Source organism: Triticum dicoccoides, chromosome 4A, assembly GCF_002162155.2.
Source record: "Triticum dicoccoides isolate Atlit2015 ecotype Zavitan chromosome 4A, WEW_v2.0, whole genome shotgun sequence".
Classification (NCBI taxonomy): domain Eukaryota; kingdom Viridiplantae; phylum Streptophyta; class Magnoliopsida; order Poales; family Poaceae; genus Triticum; species Triticum dicoccoides.
Window position 1 is genome coordinate 593,671,846 of NC_041386.1, and position 20,415 is coordinate 593,692,260.

Below are 20,415 nucleotides of genomic sequence, written 5' to 3' on the forward strand. Positions count from 1 at the left end.
AAATCTCTCTGGAAAAGTAGATTTTTTTATTCATTCTGTGATTTGTATATCAATAATCCTAGACCAACGGGCCTATTACAGGCAAGTTACGGAAGCCCTTCGCTAATTCTCTTCGGCCCTGATTTTCACCTGGGTGGCCCCGCTTCCTCCCTTTCTTGCCAATCAAACCATGCCATGTCAGCTTGTAATTAATCTCAGCCTGTAAATGTCGGTACGTGTAGCATTACTGTTTGTATATACATCCTGATATCATGCTCAGAAAGTCTATGTGGGGAATCTCATATAACTAAAAGTCAAAGGCGAGAATTCACATACCTAAAGACGGATCGCACTATTTCCTCTTGTCAACTTTTACCGAATATCCTTGTCACGAGGTTTTTATTTTTCAAAAGTCAAATCGTGCGAAACATGCATAGTATGCAAGTATATTTTCTTCACTCAACGCTCTGGTAGACATTTTTTTTTTGAGGGATTGTAGACAAAAAATAATAATTCTGTCAAGCTGCACATAAACCTATAAGCCCAGGGCCCATCAATTTCCCCCCAAAAGGGCCCATCACAACCCATTTCCAACGCTTGGAGGACGAACATCGCCACACCACACACCACACCATTTCCGTACTTGTCTGCTCCGTCCGCCTCCGAAGCTTTGCGGCTCCAGGGTTTAGCTAGGGTTCTTCTACCCACGACCGTCCCCGCCCGCCCCGCCGCCGCAGCCATGGCCGGCGCCGGCGCCGGAGAGGACGACGCGGCGTGGGAGCGCGCCATCAGCGCGGCCGTCAAGAGCGCGCCCCTCTCCCCCTTCTCCGCGCCCAAAACCCTAACCCTCGACGGCGCCGTCAAGTCCTCCACCGGCCGCCTCCCCTCGCCGGCCCTCTTCGACCGCTTCCCCTCGCTCGAGGAGCTCTCCGTCGCGGGCGCCCGCCTCTCCTCGCTCGCGGGCCTGCCCCGCCTCCCGGCCCTCCGCCGCCTCTCCCTCCCCGACAACCGCCTCGCCGGGGCCGACTCCCTCGCCGCCGTCGCCGAGTCCTGCGGCGGGACCATCCGCCACCTCGACCTCGGCAACAACCGCTTCGCCGCGGTCGAGGAGCTCGCCCCGCTCGCGCCGCTCGGGGTCGAGTCGCTGGACCTGTACCAGTGCCCCGTCACAAAGCTCAAGGGGTACAGGGAGAAGGTGTTTGCGCTGGTTCCCAGCTTAAAATACTTGGACGGCGTCGATGCCGAGGGCAATGACCGTCTGGAGTCTGATGAAGACGAGGAGGAGGATGAGGATGAGGACGAGGAGGAGGACGAAGAAGGGGCGGAGGACGGTGAAGGGGAAGGGGAAGAAGAGGACGGAGAGGAAGAGGATGGAGATGAAGAAGAAGATGGCGAGGAAGAGGAAGGAGATGAAGACGAGGATGGTGATGAGGTGAAATTTCTCTTCTAATTCCTCTGCTCTTTAGAAATCTGTATTGGTTGGCATTTGATAAAATGTTCCTCATATTGCACTGCACTGCGCATAGGCATTTGATAAAATCTGTATTGGTTGGTACTCCTTCAGTAACCTGCGCATAGGTGACAACTAGTTAAACGGTTAATGAGGTGTATTGGTAATGTTATGGTACTGCACTGCAGGATTTCCTTTAAAACAACGAATCGTTGCTCATAGTGGTAACAATGGTCATTAGAGGACACATAACCCTATTGTTAAGCCATGATGCCCTTACAACCTCATTGCTTCATGTGATTGAGTTAGACGTAATTTGGTTTGTCGACGAGTAATTTGGAACGGAGGAACTAAAACCATGACGAGTAATTTGGAACGGAGGGAGTACATATTATGTACATCATACCAGTATTCAGGGTAACATCTTGAACAGTTCTTTGTTTTAGTAGGCCTCTTCATTTCCTGAAAACTCGGTATAGTGGTATACTGGTACGATGTACTCCCTCCTTCCATCTATATAGGGCCTAATGCGTTTTTCAAGACCGCATTTGACTATTGATAAGATTAATAATACATGAGATGTATAATGTGAAAATTATATCATTGGAAGCTCCTTTCACATACGAATTTGATGGTATGCTTTGTGTAACTTGCATGTCATATATTATTGCTTTAGCACTTGGTCAAAGTTAGTCTCAAAAAATGCATTAGGCCTTATATAGATGGAAGGAGGGAGTACATAGAAATGAGTATCTTAAGTGACAATAAATTTGTTAAGTAGTATACTGGTATGATGTACATACAAATGAGTATCTATAGTGGTGTACTGCTATGATGTACAAATGGGTATCTTAAGTGACAATAAATTTGTTAAGTGGTATACTGGTTTGACGTACATACGAATAGATATCTATAGTGGTGTACTGGTATGATGTACATAGAAATGAATATCCACAGTGACAATAAATTTGTCGACTATTTTACAATGTGTGGCCAAATGCCAAAAGCCCAAAAGGATAGTTGCATTATTATCGGTGTCAAATATGATTAAAATCTTTCTTATCTTCCTCTTCTTTTGTGATTTATAATAATGTAAAGCAAAACCCACAAATTAGGTTGCTGCTCCACTAGGCTGTATTGTTTTCCAGTGCATTTTGAAACTTCTTTAATACAAAGTAGCACCCATATGTTTGCATTCATTTTTGTTGGACAATCTGCAGTATGGTCCTAGGATTTGCTCTTCTCTCCTTGTCTGTACTTTTGTGCTTTAGGACAAACTTCATAGTTCACTGGATATTTGTACAGTTTCTACATGTTTGGTTAAATTGCTGTTTGTCCAGTGTTATGCATTGCATTCTGTGTGACTTACTTTCTTGTTTGTCTTAAACAAAAGCCACTTCTACATTTAGTTTTATTTTTGAGATAAAAGGCATACCCCCTGCTTTTCAAGCAACCGAACAGTGTGCCCCTGGGGCTGGGGACACCAGCAGACCAGCTACAAGATTAAAGACAGAAAACACCAAAACGGCATTACTACACCACAGCAACACCGCTACACTTTTCAGCATCTCAGTTCTTGAACCCAATCAGACTGATCAAAACACAAAACACCCCGAAGTAAGCTCCCTCCTCCCAGGGGAAGCTCTATTACAAGCACAGGCAAGAAAAATGCCAGACAGAGAACTTGAAATCAGCGCCGCTGTCTTCACACCACCTTCTTGCGCTACTCAGTGATCAGCTTGAAGATTAGCTGCCTCCCGCGGTCCTAAAGAACGACCAATTGCTGTAGTAAGAAAGTAACATGATATAAAGCATCAGTATGTTGGCGAAGGATTTTCTTGTAAAAATATATATGCCGTTGAGTATTCCATAGCCCCCAGCAAACAGCGCCACCCCTCACCACACCACCGTGGCACAATCATCCCCCCTCCCTAAATCGCACCCCAGCAATCACATGCTCAACTGAAGTTGGACATGAATCCCATCCCAGAGTCTCATGGATGATGGCCTAGACTAGAACAGCCGTGGGACACAGGAATACATTTATAGTTTTATTAGTACCTTGGCTTTTACTTACAAATTAGGATCTGATGGCAATGCAAGCACACAACATTGTGCTTATTTGCTCTTATTCAAAGATGGTGACATTGGGCTCTGTTTACACACTTGTAGGTCGCTCCTGTTCATTATCAGAACTTGCATCTACCATGCTTCTTATAGAGAAGAGAACCATCTCTGTAATTCTTCATCAACTTCCCTGCATCCTCATTAATAAGGTGACCCAGTAATCATCCAGCGAACAACAACCTAAACCTCACCTGTTGGTCATATAACTTGCGCTCCCTAATTAATTGTATAATAGTACACACTACATGCTGCCCACTGATCTATACTTCTCTTCTAGCTAGCCCAATTGTGCCGTTTATCTGTTTGTTAGCTAATTCAATTGTGCTGTTCTTAGGCTGGAGACGAAGAAGATGAGGCTGAGGACGACGAACCTGATTCAGGCGCAGCCGAGAAGAGCGAGGTTGCCAACGGAAACAAGTCTGCAGGATCTGCCCTGCCAATCAAGAGGAAAAGGGACAATGAAGATGCTGCTGGTGGAGACAACTGAATTTGATCTCGGTTCAAGGTTTGTGGGTTTGTCTTTGCACGCTTTTCAGAGGGTTTTGTGCGGGAGGCGTAGAAGCAGGCAACCTTGGTAGTTTTCTGCAAGGATTTTCTGGGAGTTTCCAAATTTTATTCAAGACGCGCGGGGATCCTCGGACCTGCTCCTTCATGTGAAATTTCTGGTACTATAAATCGAGGCGTTGACTCGGATCACGAGAACCGTCTGTCTTCATCATGGCTGTAATGTAAAGGAGGTACTCCGTTTTTCATTGGTAGCTATAGGGCGCGCGCCGCAGCTCTCTCTGCAGCTGAGAGCACGATTGTTGCGAACAGAACAGGTGCCAGTTTGGGCGTGGCATTGTCGACCGAATTTGCCCCCCTTGAGAAGAAAAGTTCAGTTGGAATTTGGGATCTTAAAATCGAGTTGAAGCATTTTCACTGGCTTGTTCAAAGCAGTACATAGAACATCTGCCAACTAGTTTGAGGGCTCCTTACCAGATGGACGTGAAATAGCAGCGGTCAAAAAACTAGACAAGGCATACAACAGCAGGTCATAATAATGTTAATATACTAGTCGTGGATAAAAAGTAGTCGTACGAAAATTTAGGAGAAAAGTTAGCGATGATGGTACACGATAGTAGTAGTTGGTAAAAATCTTGGACGAGCGGCGAAATTTTATGGCGGGAGAATTTGGCGCCATCCGCTCCACTTCCCGCCCCGCCGCGTCCCTATTTATCGTCCCCCGCCGCAGCCTCAACGCCTCTCCTTGTCTCTCTCGCCGCCGGCCACCGAGAACCCTGCTCTCCGTCGTCGCAATGGCCGCCACCAACGGCGCCGGTGCTGACCCCGTGCACGAGCCACCCCACAAGATCACCAAGATGGCCCCCCTGCTCAAGGTCAAGAAGCTCTCCGACAAGGCCATCCTGCCGTCCCGCGGCTCCGCCCTCGCCGCCGGCTACGACCTCTCCAGGTACGCACGTGCTCCATCGTCACATAATGCCTTGCCTGCTGTTTCCCTTTTGCCCTGACTGCTTCTCTGTCCGGTCTCAGCGCGGTTGAGACGGTCGTGCCGGCGAGGGGCAAGGCGCTGGTGGCCACCGACCTGAGCATCGCCATCCCGGAGGGCACCTACGCGCGCATCGGTGAGTCCCTCTTCTTTTTTCTCGGATCACGTTTCTTGGCTGCGCGTCGGGTGTTTGACGAAATGCTCACCGCCTCGTTCGTGTTCTTTGCAGCGCCGAGGTCGGGCCTGGCGCTGAAGCACTCCATCGACGTGGGCGCCGGGGTGATCGACGCTGACTACCGCGGCCCCGTGGGTGTCGTGCTCTTCAACCACTCGGAGGTGGACTTTGCCGTGAAGCCCGGTGACCGCGTCGCGCAGATGATCATCCAGGTGATTACGACGCCAGAGATCGCCGAGGTGGAGGACCTCGACGCCACCGTCCGTGGGGAGGGAGGGTTTGGGTCCACCGGCGTTTGAGCTTCGAGCCCTGGTAGATAGATCTAGAGAAGTGGTCTGTGTTAAGGTTTAGGTTGGTGGTGGAACCCTAGGGAAGGTACCCATCTTTTGATGGTTGTGTCATTTGTGTGTGGCCGATGTTAAATGAAATCTCGTGATCTCTTCCAGCCAGATTAGAGAAGTTCATGTTGCATATATGACTCCAGCATCTGAACTCCAGCAGAATTTTGAGTCAGTTGTGTCGTGTGTATTGCAGACCCTCTGAATGTGGAATGTTAGAAAAACTCCATCCACACACTTGGGCTACTGATTTGCTCGATGCTAGGTTGGTGCCAAAGAAAGATGCAGCTATTGGCATTACGGTGATGTGGGCTATTTGGAGCAGCCGGAACAGGTTCACTCACCATGAAGAAAGATATCGACCAATGCGGTCCATGGAGGTTATTTCTGAAATTGTGGGGACGCTGGAGTTTCCCCCCACGACATACACCTGTTGCTAATGAGCAGTAGCGATGGGATTTCAGCTTCGTTATGCTAGCCGTCTAGTGAACTCTGTTGCTCATACTTGTGCTAAGGAAGCTTTAGTTGTAGAAAATGTTGCTACATATTTTAATGTAATCCCTGGCTTTCTGAGATGCGCTGTGCACTCAGATTTGCTACCGCTGAATGAATAAAATCCGGAGAGCGGAGGTTTCAAAAAAAAAAAAAAAAACTGGACCAAATCAACCTACGTGCAACATTTCAGAACTCCCATTGGGGTGTTCAATTTTCCAACAAAAAAATACTACTGTATGAAGTTCCTTTGAATCAAAGGAGCCCATTAGAATTCTTTTGCTTTTCTTGTGCTATCAAACACCCGAACCCTGCACACTTTCTATTCTTACATTTTGAGAATCCTTCAAATCAAACAAGACTCACAAACATTCTAAAAATGCAAGAATTACAAGAAAATATTAGGGTTGCAATGTCATGTCCATTGGAATTCTAAGAATTTTGGTTTGTTTGACTGCATCGTAGAAAAAACAAAGGATTCTTTTCACAGGGTATGGTGTTGAAAAGCCCACAGTGAAATGCGTGGGCTACTGGACATGTTTTAGTATGAAGGTGCATCCATTCTTGGACAAATGAAGGTCAATTATTTTGGAACGGATGGAGTACACAACAAGAGGCAACACGATAGCGAATGGCTCACTGAACGAACCCGTCAACCATCACAGCACACAGGAAATGAAGCTCGCATTTCTTACCTTACTCCAGAAACGAACAAATTGATTCTTGGTTCTAACAATTCGGCTTGCCAAGCTAGTGCTTTTCTACAGCTAAAAATATATGGTTGTACACAACAAGGGCAGAAAATATCACATGTGCGCTGCTTGCTTTCTGGCGACTCTATAAACAACAGTACGCTGACTTAACCAGGTACAAGAACATCATCACAGCACACTCGTCTGGACAAACTGCATTTTCCATTGGACATAAGGCATGATGCATACAAGATTCTATGCTACAAAACAGACGACGACTTCATCTCCAGCAACCTTTCGAGTTGGCCAACCACCCCCAACACGCGATGAGGAACGCACGACACGGGGAGAACACGCGCCGGGGCTTCAGACTATCTTGCGGTGTCCACTGAAAGCCCAGATCTGGAAATTTTCAACAAGCGGCAATTTTCCGACGGTTAGATAGAATGCTGGAGTTGACTAAAGTTCATTCCATTTCACTTGCAGGTCTCTCCATTAGTAACAAATAGTAGTACCTCATTGAGAGGGGAAATCTGTCTATAACCCACCAAGAAGTACTTTTGCTGATAACAAAGCAAGAGCTAAACAAGCAGATATTGCAAAATAAAAAAGCATGCACCCTTTCAGTATATGTTGAATGTACCACAATGTGCACAATTGTTTCAAAAGATGGACATCATTAATTTTGGAAATATAGCATAAGATGTCCTATGTATGTAACCTTTGTCCTACAACTGATATTTCCTTTCTAGCCGAATTTAGAGTAATGGCATTGGTATATGTAAACTTTGCCCTACAACAGTTCATGCCATGCCATGCCATTCAACTGATCAAGTAGTCCACAATATTATTTTATTTTTCATATTGAAAGCTCATCCCATACCTTCAAATTTTTGTCCCAGCTTCCTGTACACAATGCACTCCCATCGGATGACAGCCCAAGGCAGCTTATACGGCCTTCATGAGAGTTTTGGAGAGTTCCCAAATTAAGCACTACCTGAGTCGTTTTTAAAAAGTATTCACAGGTCAACCACAGTTTTAATAGTATAGGCAATAAATAAAATGGATGATTCATGATATGCGGCAGATGTTCTATATTTCACCAAACGCCACAAGAGTAGTCCTAATAGGCTAATTGCTTGAGCTCATAAAAGCTAGAATATGTAAGTTTTTTGTGGGCACTCTCTCCTCCTGATCAATTATAGGAAGGAAACTGAAGGCTCACAAGGCACCAAAGGGCCTGAATCTAAAAATAAAAGCATGGCCGAAGGAGGCGCTGCAAAAAACTGAAAACTAATTGTGGCTCGAACCACGAGGTCGCAACCTTCAGCCAAACAGCATGGATAGTTCACTGGCCACTGGGGATAAACTCATCAGGTCCAGAGGGTTCTAACAGTATGGGATCAACTCGCAGTAAAGCCTTGTGTTGGCAGCTTGGTGCAGTCTAAACTCTATTCTCTGAAGCATTGTTGGCCTATAGCAGGAATCTACAAGGTGATCTACAACAATACTATTAATGCATGAATTGCATATAGAGATGCTGCAGAAACTAATGTCATAAGATGGGATGCGTACTCAAGTAGACCATACCCAAATGCAAACAACGCATTATGTGTTATCATGATTGTTATTTTGCGAGGCATATGTCAAAAGGGGAAATGCAGCTAGTTCTCCGCAACTGATATTCTTTTCCAATGTGGTTAATTTTCACTTGATAATTACAGCTTTACAATCACATCAGAATGGCTAAACTATTGCTGGACTGTAATGAAGTGAAGCTTATGCAATTTAAAGATCAATCTTGTGGTGTTACTAACCAGGCTTAGCATTTCTGAACTTTGATCTGATTTTTCTATGGTAAATAAATTGTATAGTCAAACTATGTTTCCTTTTCAACCGTATAAAATTTAGTTGTAGCTTCGCAGTAAAACTTGATCAGTCTTATTTTTACATGTCTGGTTTTCATCCCATTATCTACGCTGCAATAAAATTCATGGGAAATGGGTAAAATGCACACCTCGGCAAGAAGCGTGTCCCACACATAACAGTCACCATTAGAGTATCCAGCAAAAAGAAGCCTTCCTGATATGGAAAAAGCGACAGATGTAACAATAGGGAGCTCATTATCATTTCTATCAGGCTCCCGATTGTACACTTGAAGTTGATGGCCTGTTCTCATGTCAAATAATCTGCATGTACCATCATCTGAACCAGTACCGAACCTCTGACCATCAGGGAAAAACTTGACACTGTTAATGTCGCCCTCATGTCCATGATATGTCCGAACTGCCCGACTTGCAATCCTGAGATCCCATAGCCTTACAGTTGTATCACATGAACCCGAGATAAACATATTCGTGTTTAACGAGTTGATGGACAGACTGAAAGGGGTGACAAAAAGATCAGAACACTATGAGTATGGACATAAAAAGTATAGCAACTTATAAAGCTGTGAAACAAGCATGCAGCCACGTTGCCAAGATATCACATCAGCTACTTGATTAATAATTAGACCATTGATGATCTATATCAACAACAATTGACAGAGAAGTCTCACTGACCAAACGCTGCATGTGCCACCATGCAGTAACATTTCCCACTGATTATTAGTTTATTACTAATCACAGCCAGCCCTTAAAAGTAAACTTGCACCGCCAAAAGGTGAAACATATTCTTTCTTTACAAATACGGCCCAGTCAGACAAGATGTAAGATTAATGAGTGTTGCTTTCAAATCAATACCATGGAACTTCATTCAATTCAACATAATCAATGAAACTTGAACAGTATCACATTGTTTTGGTCATAAAATAAGAACCAATGGCCTGTTTGGATCGCTTCCACAAAAAGCAGCCTGAGTCGGGCACGATTCTCAGGTGTCCGATTTTGAAGGCCTGAGGCTGAGATCTCTGCCTGAGTGAATAGCTGCCTGATAGGCCTCAATCCAAACACCCCCCAATATACCACAACAGTAAGCATGATGCTAAATTGAATGCCATAAGAAAAAGACAATTACCTTAACACATCAGCTGTATGCCCTGATGGAAATTCACCTCCAAAGATTGATATCCTCTGGCCAGTAGTAACATCCCACAGGACACACGTTTGGTCACCTGAGCCTGTAATCAAGCGGGTTTCCTGGTCTGGGACATACTGACAGGATGAAACATAGCCTTTGTGTCCAGTAAGTACTCTTGATACTGGCATGTTCCCATCTCTGTCTGCTTGCGAGCTAAGGTTGAATATAGAGCATGCACTATCAAGACCGCCACAAGCAACAGATTGACCATTGGGTGCAAAAGCACATGTCATCACCCATGGACAGTGTAGCTTTATGGCATGTGTTTTCTGACTCGTTAAAGCATTCCATACAATTAGTCTTCCATCTTGTGAGGCACTAACTATCCAGTTCTTCTCAGGAGTCCAATCCAGAGAATATACCTGTGTTGAGTCAGAGATAGTACTTACTACTAGTTATAAAACCATGAAGCCATTAAACATTTCAACATAAGCAACTTTGTGAGGTACTGTCCTAGAAGGAAATCCAAATCGCTCAACAAACAAAACAAATTGACGGAGCATATAATTAGGCATGATAGAGCAGTTCGAGGGACCAACCGATCAAAAAATCTTAGCACCAGGGTTCTTTCTGTGAATTGCAATGCTCTAAAAATTGGTAACAACCCGCATACCTGTTCTTGAAACTCAAAGATCTTCCATGCTACATATTTTTTATTTCAGTTGGTGTCAAACAATAACATGCCCTCAAATAAAAAGAGGGATTCACACAAAAGGACTACAGAACAGCATGGCGGTTATATTTCAAAGCAAAACAGAAATAATTACCAAGGAAATGCTACTATGGAGAGGGATTAGGACTGTTTAAATCAGGCCACACGGGTTCACCAACAGGCTCAACCTTGAGCTGCGGTGATTGCAAGTGGCACATTCCACGTGGGACATCAATGAGCATCTCACAGATTGTTAGTGTTGGTACTGAAGTTTTGGTTGTACTATTGACTCATTTACAAGGGTACGGGACAATGGAAGGAACAGATTCCAGTAGACTGCTCATACAAATTCAACCCAACTACACATTCTACCAATAGGCATGATTACCTGATTAGGAATGCATAGCCAAAATAGTAAACTAAGAACCATAGGATGCTAAATACTTCAATGCATCCATAATTGCGTGAGACTTGGCTCTAGAGTATACCAGAGATCTGATATTTTGCTAGATAACACTGCAATTTTCTTGGACCGCGACAGCGATAACAAAATCCTTATAAAACGTAAAATTATGCCCAACGACCCTGAGAAGTCGACCCATGGGTACTAGCACTGAGAGCTTTTTATTTGATAAGAAGTGAGGCACCTGCGGAGGCGGCGCCTCGAACGCGGGTGGGCGAGCTCACAGGCGCGGGCTCTAGCCAACTGAACACTGCCCAGTTTCCTTAACATGTAAAATTATGCGCGACGACCTTGTTGTCGTCTTTTCGGTTACCGCCATGAGTATGGTAAAAAGACAAGTTTGCCCCGATTTTCCTTTTGCTTTTGGCGCCAATAGGCACGACTCCTCTGCTCCCTTTGCATGAAGCTACCTTCTCTTCCTCTCTAACAGAAGTTATTCCCACCACCATTCCCGAAGCAGACTTCAAGTTAGTCTAAAAAGGCTGTGTCTCAATTCATGAAAAATTAGGCCAAAGCAGCAGCCTCTTCAAAACAAGCACTCATGAATTGCTCATGCTAGACTGGAGGGACCAAACCTCATACTAATCCAGGTTACTTCCTTCACATATGTCCAAATCTTATTCTCGGCAATCAAACTCGGTTATGAATTGCTCATGCTAGCACCACCATTTCCACAATTGGAGCACTAACAACAACTAACAAGCGCGAGACCTCGCTCATTTCTGCTTCAAAATTGAACTACCCCCTGTGCCGAAACGGAGGCGAGAGGCCGAAGAAGTCAACCAAAGAAAGGAGCGAACCTTCCCGCTGTGGCCCTGCAGCGTGCGGCAGCAGACCAGATCCGTGGGGTTGAAGCTCACCGCCGTCCGCCCCTGCGCCTTGGAGTACTTCTCCACTGCACGCCCGCAACACAGAGCAGTCAGCGACAGTTTCAAGCAAACCCTCGAGAGCCGAGAGCTCCGTGCCGGGGGAGGGGGCGGGCTCACCGTCGGTGTCGAGGAGCGTCTGCCGGCGCTGGCGGAGCCGCTCCCGGAGGGAGTTGACCGAGGCCGTCGCCGCCGCGTGCTTCTCCTTGAGCTCCGCCACGGACGCCATCGGGTGGCCGGCCGGCCGCGCTGCCTGCCTGCCTTGAGGTTCGTGCGCCGGTGGGGGGTCTATCTACTTGCCTCTGGGCATGGAGGGGGAGATCCAATGGCTGAGCTGGGAGCTGGGAGTTTGGAGGGGGCGGCGGCGGCGGGAGAGCCGAAGTGGCCGGCGACGACGAACTGACAGGAGGGGATGGGGTGGAGCTGTTGGGGACGCGTTGGGTTTAGGAGGAGTAGTGTCACCTTTTTTTTTTTTTGAGGTAAAAGTAGTGTCACCTACTGCCCTCCTGAATGACATGTGGGCCAGGGCACAAGGCCCACTGGGGAGAGTTGGCACAACTTGGGAATGGGCCCAGGCCGAGAGTGACCGTTGCACGCTTGAAGAGGCTTTATTACTCCCTTCTCAAAAAGGAAAAGAAGAAGAAGAAGAAGAAGAGGTTTTACTCTCTTCTAAAAAAATAGGAAAAATAAAAAGAGGTTTTACTCTTTTTTCATAATTAGATCCCAAGGTTATGCAGCATTTCTGATTTATAGAATTCATAAATAGAAAGCATATTCAGATCAGTGGACTAAAGCATCTTCTTCTTCTTGTTTTGCAAAATCAAACAAGAGGATCGGTAATTAACAATAATAAGGTTACAATGTCTTCCGGCACCGTGTAAGATGTAGAACCAACTTCTGCTTGTTTATGAGCTGCTACATTTACTCCCTTTTCTTAAATGACATATGTCAAAAGCCATACATGCTTCTACGGGCTCTTGTGCCCGACTAATAACAGGTGAGATGCTAGCTCCATGACGCATCATTTCATGGCCCTTTAGAATGAAAGGGAATCTCGAGAATCGGTTTCCGGTGTGCCTTGTTCAAATATTGGCTTCACATTCGGGTCCATTACAAACCGAGCCATGCCGAGAACTGCTTACTGTAACCAATTCCCTCTCGCGCTCTTATTGCTAATACTAAGAAGACTAGGCCCGTAAGGGTTCCTTTTTTCTGGTTTTTCTGGAATTTTTTTTTACCGTGGTTGTTTGAGCGACACGTGTGCATGATGGTTTCCTAGAAGTGATCGATCTCATTTCTTTCTTGCTCAACTTGTTTACGCACGTTTTTCTTAGCGCTGCCATTGCCACGTTATGTGCTTCCGCCTATAGACGCGTGTGCATCGGGAAGGTTCTTCCTTGTTTTTTAAGTTGGGTTGACTGTGAGCATGGTAGGCTTGATTTCACGTGCCTGTTCTAGATGTGTGTGGGCTGGTCTTGTCCCACGTGACGCTGTCTGGTTCTTGCATGTGGCCACGTTTGTCTGATGCATTGTTGACTGTCCTATGCCATCGATGGGCACGTAGCATTCTGGGCAGTTCTTTTTTGTCTCACGTTACCTTGAGAGGTGGCTTTTTAGATATTTTATTCGGTGTCCTCTGGCGAAGACTCGAGATGAGTGTGGTGCCACCGGTCGGCCGCCGTATACGCCTATAAAAGGGTCTTCTCCTTCCTGACGGTTACTGCCTCGCGTACCTCACCACGCTGCTTCCAACCCCGATCTACCCTACTCACGCTGCTTCCAACCCCGATCTTCTCTCCGCGTGGAGCTGGTGGCAGACGTACAACCGAGGGGACGAAGCAACGGCATCGTGCCACCGCCACCTCCAATGCATAGCAGCCACGCCACCAACGGCACAAGATTCGCATGGGGAGGCCAGCCGTCGAGCAAGAGACATCGAGGACCGGCTAGATTAGAGGTGAGGTGGATTCTGCGTGCGAGGCCCTCTACCCTTTCTCATGTTCTGCGTGATCTCGGGCGGGAGGCGGTGTATCCATCCTGATTTGGCCTTCTTCCTCCCCGATTTTGCGTTCTTTCCGGCCTACGCTCATCTCCGGCCGGTCATCATTCCATTCCCGTGACTCGTGCACCAATGGGAGACCCCGGCCTCGCCTCTTCTGAACGTCCCAGTTCTTCTCCATGAAGACCATGCCCTTCATGGTCCGGCGGGGCGGTCACTGTTGTCAACGTCTCCGTGCCCTTCCCGCACGAGGAAAATAGCAGATGGCGTCGTCGCCAACTCTAGCATGTCGGAGATGACGTGGCCACCAGATGACGAGCTCCGCCATGGTAAATTTTTCTGTACTTCTGCCTATTTGCTTGGCACTTTTTTTTCAGATGTTCTAATTCTTATTTTCTGATGTGTTGTGTGAAGGTTTATGGCGAGGAGAGGAGAAGTGGTCGTTCGGGTTCTGTGAGAATGCACGTGCAGGTTCACTCGGAAATTCCGGATTTCGATCTTCATATTTACATCCGAGAGGAAAGGAAGTGTTGCACAGTCATATTTTATTCCAGTGTTAATATTCCATAATTGTATGATGAATTGAACCTGAACATCGGAAGTGGCAATTGCAATACACTAATTTCCAGTTTTGATTGATACTTTATGAAAGAATATGTTGGCGGACATGGCAATGCAGTTTCATGTCGACATCCACTCGAACTGAAGTATCCGCGGAAGTGAGAACATAGTAACTGTCTGGACCTCTCGATGTAGTTAGTGGCATCAGTTATATAATTACGTTTCATATATCAACTAATTAAATGTTGCACTATTCATCTAAAAAAAGTAGCACTACTGATCTACTGTATGTAAGTATTGCAGATTCATGTACAATGTTGTCTGATAAATTGGTGGCAAATAGCTGTGTGAGCTTCATTTGGTGATCTATTTTTTTATATCCTTCTTTCATCTGGTATAACTGAAGGAAATATGCCCTAGAAGCAATAATAAAGTTATTATTTATTTCCTTATATCATGATAAATGTTTATTATTCATGCTAGAATTGTATTAACCGGAAACATAATACATGTGTGAATACATAGACAAACAGAGTGTCACTAGTATGCCTCTACTTGACTAGCTCGTTAATCAAAGATGGTTATGTTTCCTGACCATGAACAATGAGTTGTTATTTGATTAACGAGGTCACATCATTAGTTGAATGATCTGATTGACATGACCCATTCCATTAGCTTAGCACCTGATCGTTTAGTATGTTGCTATTGCTTTCTTCATGACTTATACATGTTCCTATGACTATGAGATTATGCAACTCCCGTTTACCGGAGGAACACTTTGGGTACTACCAAACGTCACAACGTAACTGGGTGATTATAAAGGAGTACTACAGGTGTCTCCAATGGTCGATGTTGGGTTGGCGTATTTCGAGATTAGGATTTGTCACTCCGATTGTCGGAGAGGTATCTCTAGGCCCTCTCGGTAATACACATCACATAAGCCTTGCAAGCATTACAACTAATATGTTAGTTGTGAGATGATGTATTGCGGAACGAGTAAAGAGACTTGCCGGTAACGAGATTGAACTAGGTATTGGATACCGACGATCGAATCTCGGGCAAGTAACATACCGATGACAAAGGGAACAACGTATGTTGTTATGCGGTCTGACCGATAAAGATCTTCGTAGAATATGTAGGAGCCAATATGGGCATCCAGGTCCCGCTATTGGTTATTGACCAGAGACATGTCTCGGTCATGTCTACATTGTTCTCGAACCCGTAGGGTCCGCACGCTTAAGGTTACGATGACAGTTATATTATGAGTTTATGCATTTTGATGTACCGAAGGTTGTTCGGAGTCCCGGATGTGATCACGGACATGACGAGGAGTCTCGAAATGGTCGAGACGTAAAGATTGATATATTGGAAGCCTATGTTCGGACATCGGAAGTGTTCCGGGTGAAATCGGGATTTTACCGGGTTACCGGGAGGTTACCGGAACCCCCCGGGAGCCATATGGGCCATCATGGGCCTTAGTGGAAAGGAGAAAGGGGCAGCCCAAGGTGGCTGCGCCTCTTCCCCCTCCCCTAGTCCTATTAGGACTAGGAGAAGGTGGCCGGCCCCCCTCTCTCCCTTCCCCTCCGAGGAATCCTAGTTGGACTAGGATTGGAGGGGGAATCCTACTCCCAGTGGGAGTAGGACTCTCCTGCGCCTCCCCCCCTTTGGCCGGCCAGCCTCCCTCCTCTACTCCTTTATATACGGAGGCAGGGGCACCTCTAAACACACAAGTTGACACAAGTTGATCCACGTGATCGATTCCTTAGCCGTGTGCGGTGCCCCCTGCCACCATATTCCTCGATAATACTGTAGCGGAGTTTAGGCGAAGCCCTGCTGCTGTAGTTCATCAAGATCGTCACCACGCCGTCGTGCTGACGAAACTCTTCCCCGACACTTTGCTGGATCGGAGTCCGGGGATCGTCATCGAGCTGAACGTGTGCTCGAACTCGGAGGTGTCGTAGTTTCGGTACTTGATCGGTTGGATCGTGAAGACGTACAACTACTTCCTCTACGTCGTGTCATTGCTTCCGCAGTCGGTCTGCGTTGGGTACGTAGACAACACTCTCCTCTCGTTGCTATGCATCACATGATCCTGTGTGCGCGTAGGAAATTTTTTGAAATTACTACGAAACCCAACAGTGGCATCCGAGCCTAGGTTAATGATGTTGATGTTATATGCACGAGTAGAACACAAGTGAGTTGTGGACGATACAAGTCATACTGCCTACCAGCATGTCATATTTTGGTTCAGCGGTATTGTTGGACGAGACGACCCGGACCAACCTTACGCGTACGCTTACGCGAGACCGGTTCCCTCGACGTGCTTTGCACAGAGATGGCTTGCGGGCGACTGCCTCTCCAACTTTAGTTGAACCAAGTATGGCTACGCCTGGTCCTTGCGAAGGTTAAAACGGAGTCTATTTGACAAACTATCGTTGTGGTTTTGATGCGTAGGTGAGATTGGTTCTTACTTAAGCCCGTAGCAACCACGTAAAACATGCAACAACAAAGTAGAGGACGTCTAACTTGTTTTTGCAGGGCATGTTGTGATGTGATATGGTCAAGGCATGATGCTGAATTTTATTGTATGAGATGATCATGTTTTGTAACCAAGTTATCGGCAACTGGCAGGAGCCATATGGTTGTCGCTTTATTGTATGCAATGCAATCGCGATGTAATGCTTTACTTTATTACTAAACGGTAGTGATAGTCGTGGAAGCATAAGATTGGCGAGACGACAACGATGCTACGATGGAGATCAAGGTGTCGCGCCGGTGACGATGGTGATCATGACGGTGCTTCGGAGATGGAGATCACAAGCACAAGATGATGATGGCCATATCATATCACTTATATTGATTGCATGTGATGTTTATCTTTTTATGCATCTTATCTTGCTTTGATTGACGGTAGCATTATAAGATGATCTCTCACTAAAATATCAAGAAGTGTTCTCCCTGAGTATGCACCGTTGCAAAAGTTCTTCGTGCTGAGACACCACGTGATGATCGGGTGTGATAGGCTCTACGTTCAAATACAACGGGTGCAAAACAGTTGCGCACGCAGAATACTCAGGTTAAACTTGACGAGCCTAGCATATGCAGATATGGCCTCGGAACACGGAGACCGAAAGGTCGAGCGTGAATCATATAGTAGATATGATCAACATAATGATGTTCACCGATGAAACTACTCCATCTCACGTGATGATCGGATATGGTTTAGTTGATTTGGATCACGTGATCACTTAGAGGATTAGAGGGATGTCTATCTAAGTGGGAGTTCTTAAGTAATATGATTAAATTGAACTTAAATTTATCATGAACTTAGTCCTGGTAGTATTTTGCAAATCATGTTGTAGATCAATAGCTCGCGTTGTTGCTTCCCTGTGTTTATTTTGATATGTTCCTAGAGAAAATTGTGTTGAAAAAAATGTTAGTAGCAATGTTGCGGATTTGATCCGTGATCTGAGGTTAAATCCTCATTGCTGCACAGAAGAATTATGTCCTTAATGCACCGCTAGGTGACAGACCTATTGCAGGAGCAAATGCAGACGTTATGAACGTTTGGCTAGCTCAATATGATGACTACTTGATAGTTTAAGTGCACCATGCTTAACGGCTTAGAATCGGGAATTCAAAGATGTTTTGAACATCATGGACCATATGAGATGTTCCAGTAATTGAAGTTAATATTTCAAAGCAAATACCCGAGTTGAAGAGATATGAAGTCTCCAACAAGTTCTATAGCTAAAAGATGAAGGAGAATCGCTCAACTAGTGAGCATGTGCTCAGATTGTCTGGGTACTTCAATCGCTTGAATCAAGTGGGAGTTAATCTTCCAGATAAAATAGTGATTGACAGAATTCTCTAGTCACCATCACCAAGTTAGTAGAACTTCGTGATGAACTATAGTATGCAAAGGATGATGAAAATGATTCCCGAGCTCTTCGTGATGTTGAAATCAACGAAGGTAGAAATCAAGAAAGAGCATCAAGTGTTGATGGTTGACAAGATCACTATTTTCAAGAAAAGGGCAAAGGGAAAGAAAGGGAACTTCAAGTAGATTGACAAGCAAGTTGTAACTCCCACGAAGAAGCCCAAAGCTGAACCAAAGCCTGAAACTGAGTGCTTACACTGCAAAGGAAATGGTCACTGGAAGCGGAACTACCCTAAATATTTGGTGGATAAGAAGGATGGCAAAGTAAAAAAAAAAGGGTATATTTGATATACAGGTGTTTGATGTGTGCTTTACTAGTGTTTATAGCAACCCCTCAGTATTTGATACTTGTTCAGTTACTCAAAACGGGAGTTGCAGAATAAACAGAGACTAGTTAAGGGTGAAGTGACGATGTATGTTGGAAGTGGTTCCAAGATTGATATGATCATCGTCGCACACTCCCTATACTTTCGGGATTAGTGTTGAACCTGAATAAGTGTTATTTGGTGTTTGCGTTGAGCATGAATATGATTTGATCATGTTCATTGTAATACGGTTATTCATTTAAGTAAGAGAATAAATTGTTGTTCTGTTTACATGAATGAAACCTTATATGGTTACACACCCAATGAAAATAGTTCGTTGGATCTCGATCATAGTGATACACATAATCATAATATTGAAACCAAAAGATGCAAAGTTAATAATGATAAGTGCAACTTGTTTGTAGCACTGCCGTTTAGGTCATATTGGTGTAAAGCGCATGAAGAAACTCCATACTGATGGGCTTTTTGAATCACTTGATTATGAATCAGTTGATGCTTGCGAACCATGCCTCTTAGGCAAGATGACTAAGACTCTGTTCTTCGGAACGATGGAGCGAGCAATAGATTTGTTGAAAATCATACATACTGATGTATGTAGTCCGATGAATATTGAGGCTCTCGACAGGTATCATTATTTTCTGATCTTCACAGATGATTTGAGCAGATATGAGTATATCTACTTGATGAAACATAAGTCTGAAACATTTGAAAAGTTCAAAGAATTTCAGAGTGAAGTGAAAAATCATCGTAACAAGAAAATAAAGTTTCTACGATCTGATCGTAGAGAAGAGTATTTGAGTTACGAGTTTGGCCTTCAGTTAAAAACAATGTGAAATAGTTTCACTACTTATGCCACCTAGAACACCACAATATAATGGTGTGTCCGAACGTCATAACCGTACTTTATTAGATATGGTGCGATCTATGATATGTCTTACCGATCTACCACTATCGTTTTGGGGTTATGCATTAGAGACAGCTGCATTCACGTTAAATAGGGCACCATCAAAATCCGTTGAGACGACGCCTTATGAACTGTGGTTTAGCAAGAAACCAAAGTTGTCATTTCTTAAATTTGGGGTTGCGATGCTTATATGAAAAGTTTCATCCTGATAAGCTCAAACTCAAATCGGAGAAGTGCGTCTTCATAGGATATCCAAAGGAAACTATTGGATACACCTTCTATCACAGATCCGAAAGGCAAGACTTTTGTTGCTAAATTTGGAAACTTTCTGGAGAAGGAGTTTCTCTCGAAAGAAGTGAGTGGGAGGAAAGTAGAACTTGACGAGGTAACTGTACCTGCTCCCTTACTGGAAAGTAGTTCATCACAGAAAACTGTTTCAGTGACATCTACACCAGTCAGTGAGGAAGCCAATGATAATGATCATGAAACTTCAGATCAAGATACTACTGAACTTCGTAGATCAACCAGAGTAAGATCCGCACCAGAGTGGTACGGTAATCCTGTTCTGGAGGTCATGCTACTAGATCATGATGAACCTACGAACTATGAAGAAGCGATGGTGAAGCCCAGATTCCGCAAAGTGGCTAGAAGCCATGAAATCTGAGATATGATCCATGTATGAGAACAAAGTGTAGACTTTGATTGACTTGCCCGATGATCGGTGAGTCATTAAGAATAAATGGATCTTCAAGAGGAAGACAGACGTTGATAGAAGTGTTACTATCTACAAAGCTAGACTTGTCGAAAAAGGTTTTTGACAAAGTTCAAGGTGTTGAATACGATGAGATTTTCTTGCTCGTATCGATGCTTAAAAGTCTGTCCGA

At 44.9% G+C, this 20,415-nt stretch overlaps 3 protein-coding genes across 3 annotated transcripts; 2 read left to right on the top strand and 1 right to left on the bottom strand.

The window, feature by feature from the left end:
- Positions 1–590: 590 nt before the first annotated feature.
- LOC119287107 (acidic leucine-rich nuclear phosphoprotein 32-related protein 2-like) lies at positions 591–4,314 on the top strand. Its single transcript, XM_037566619.1, has 2 exons — positions 591–1,411; positions 3,891–4,314. Exons 1-2 carry the CDS (start codon positions 719–721, stop codon positions 4,041–4,043), a joined length of 846 nt encoding a protein of 281 aa, XP_037422516.1. The 5' UTR covers positions 591–718; the 3' UTR covers positions 4,044–4,314.
- Positions 4,315–4,788: 474 nt separating this feature from the next.
- On the top strand, positions 4,789–5,693 carry LOC119287105 (deoxyuridine 5'-triphosphate nucleotidohydrolase). Its single transcript, XM_037566618.1, has 3 exons — positions 4,789–5,009; positions 5,090–5,181; positions 5,275–5,693. Exons 1-3 carry the CDS (start codon positions 4,855–4,857, stop codon positions 5,517–5,519), a joined length of 492 nt encoding a protein of 163 aa, XP_037422515.1. The 5' UTR covers positions 4,789–4,854; the 3' UTR covers positions 5,520–5,693.
- A 1,026-nt stretch (positions 5,694–6,719) lies between these two features.
- LOC119287109 (guanine nucleotide-binding protein subunit beta) lies at positions 6,720–12,245 on the bottom strand. The gene is made up of 6 exons (XM_037566621.1): positions 11,922–12,245; positions 11,736–11,830; positions 9,758–10,182; positions 8,760–9,123; positions 7,626–7,739; positions 6,720–7,144 (listed from the first exon to the last, which is right to left on the bottom strand). The coding sequence occupies exons 1-6, from the start codon at positions 12,028–12,030 to the stop codon at positions 7,109–7,111; spliced, it is 1,143 nt and encodes a 380-aa protein (XP_037422518.1). The 5' UTR covers positions 12,031–12,245; the 3' UTR covers positions 6,720–7,108.
- Positions 12,246–20,415: the final 8,170 nt, after the last annotated feature.

Excerpts from the sequence above, each read along its gene's own strand:
- LOC119287105 (XM_037566618.1), top strand. The coding sequence starts at position 4,855 with ATGGCCGCCACCAACGGCGCCGGTGCTGACCCCGTGCACGAGCCACCC. Across the intron at positions 5,010-5,089 it reads GCCGGCTACGACCTCTCCAG|CGCGGTTGAGACGGTCGTGC; the intron begins GTACGCACGTGC and ends GTCCGGTCTCAG. Across the intron at positions 5,182-5,274 it reads GGGCACCTACGCGCGCATCG|CGCCGAGGTCGGGCCTGGCG; the intron begins GTGAGTCCCTCT and ends TGTTCTTTGCAG.
- LOC119287107 (XM_037566619.1), top strand. The coding sequence starts at position 719 with ATGGCCGGCGCCGGCGCCGGAGAGGACGACGCGGCGTGGGAGCGCGCC. Across the intron at positions 1,412-3,890 it reads AAGACGAGGATGGTGATGAG|GCTGGAGACGAAGAAGATGA; the intron begins GTGAAATTTCTC and ends TGCTGTTCTTAG.
- LOC119287109 (XM_037566621.1), bottom strand. The coding sequence starts at position 12,030 with ATGGCGTCCGTGGCGGAGCTCAAGGAGAAGCACGCGGCGGCGACGGCC. Across the intron at positions 10,183-11,735 it reads TGCAGGGCCACAGCGGGAAG|GTATATTCTCTGGATTGGAC; the intron begins GTTCGCTCCTTT and ends GACTCAACACAG. Across the intron at positions 7,145-7,625 it reads GCTGGGACAAAAATTTGAAG|ATCTGGGCTTTCAGTGGACA; the intron begins GTATGGGATGAG and ends GAAAATTTCCAG.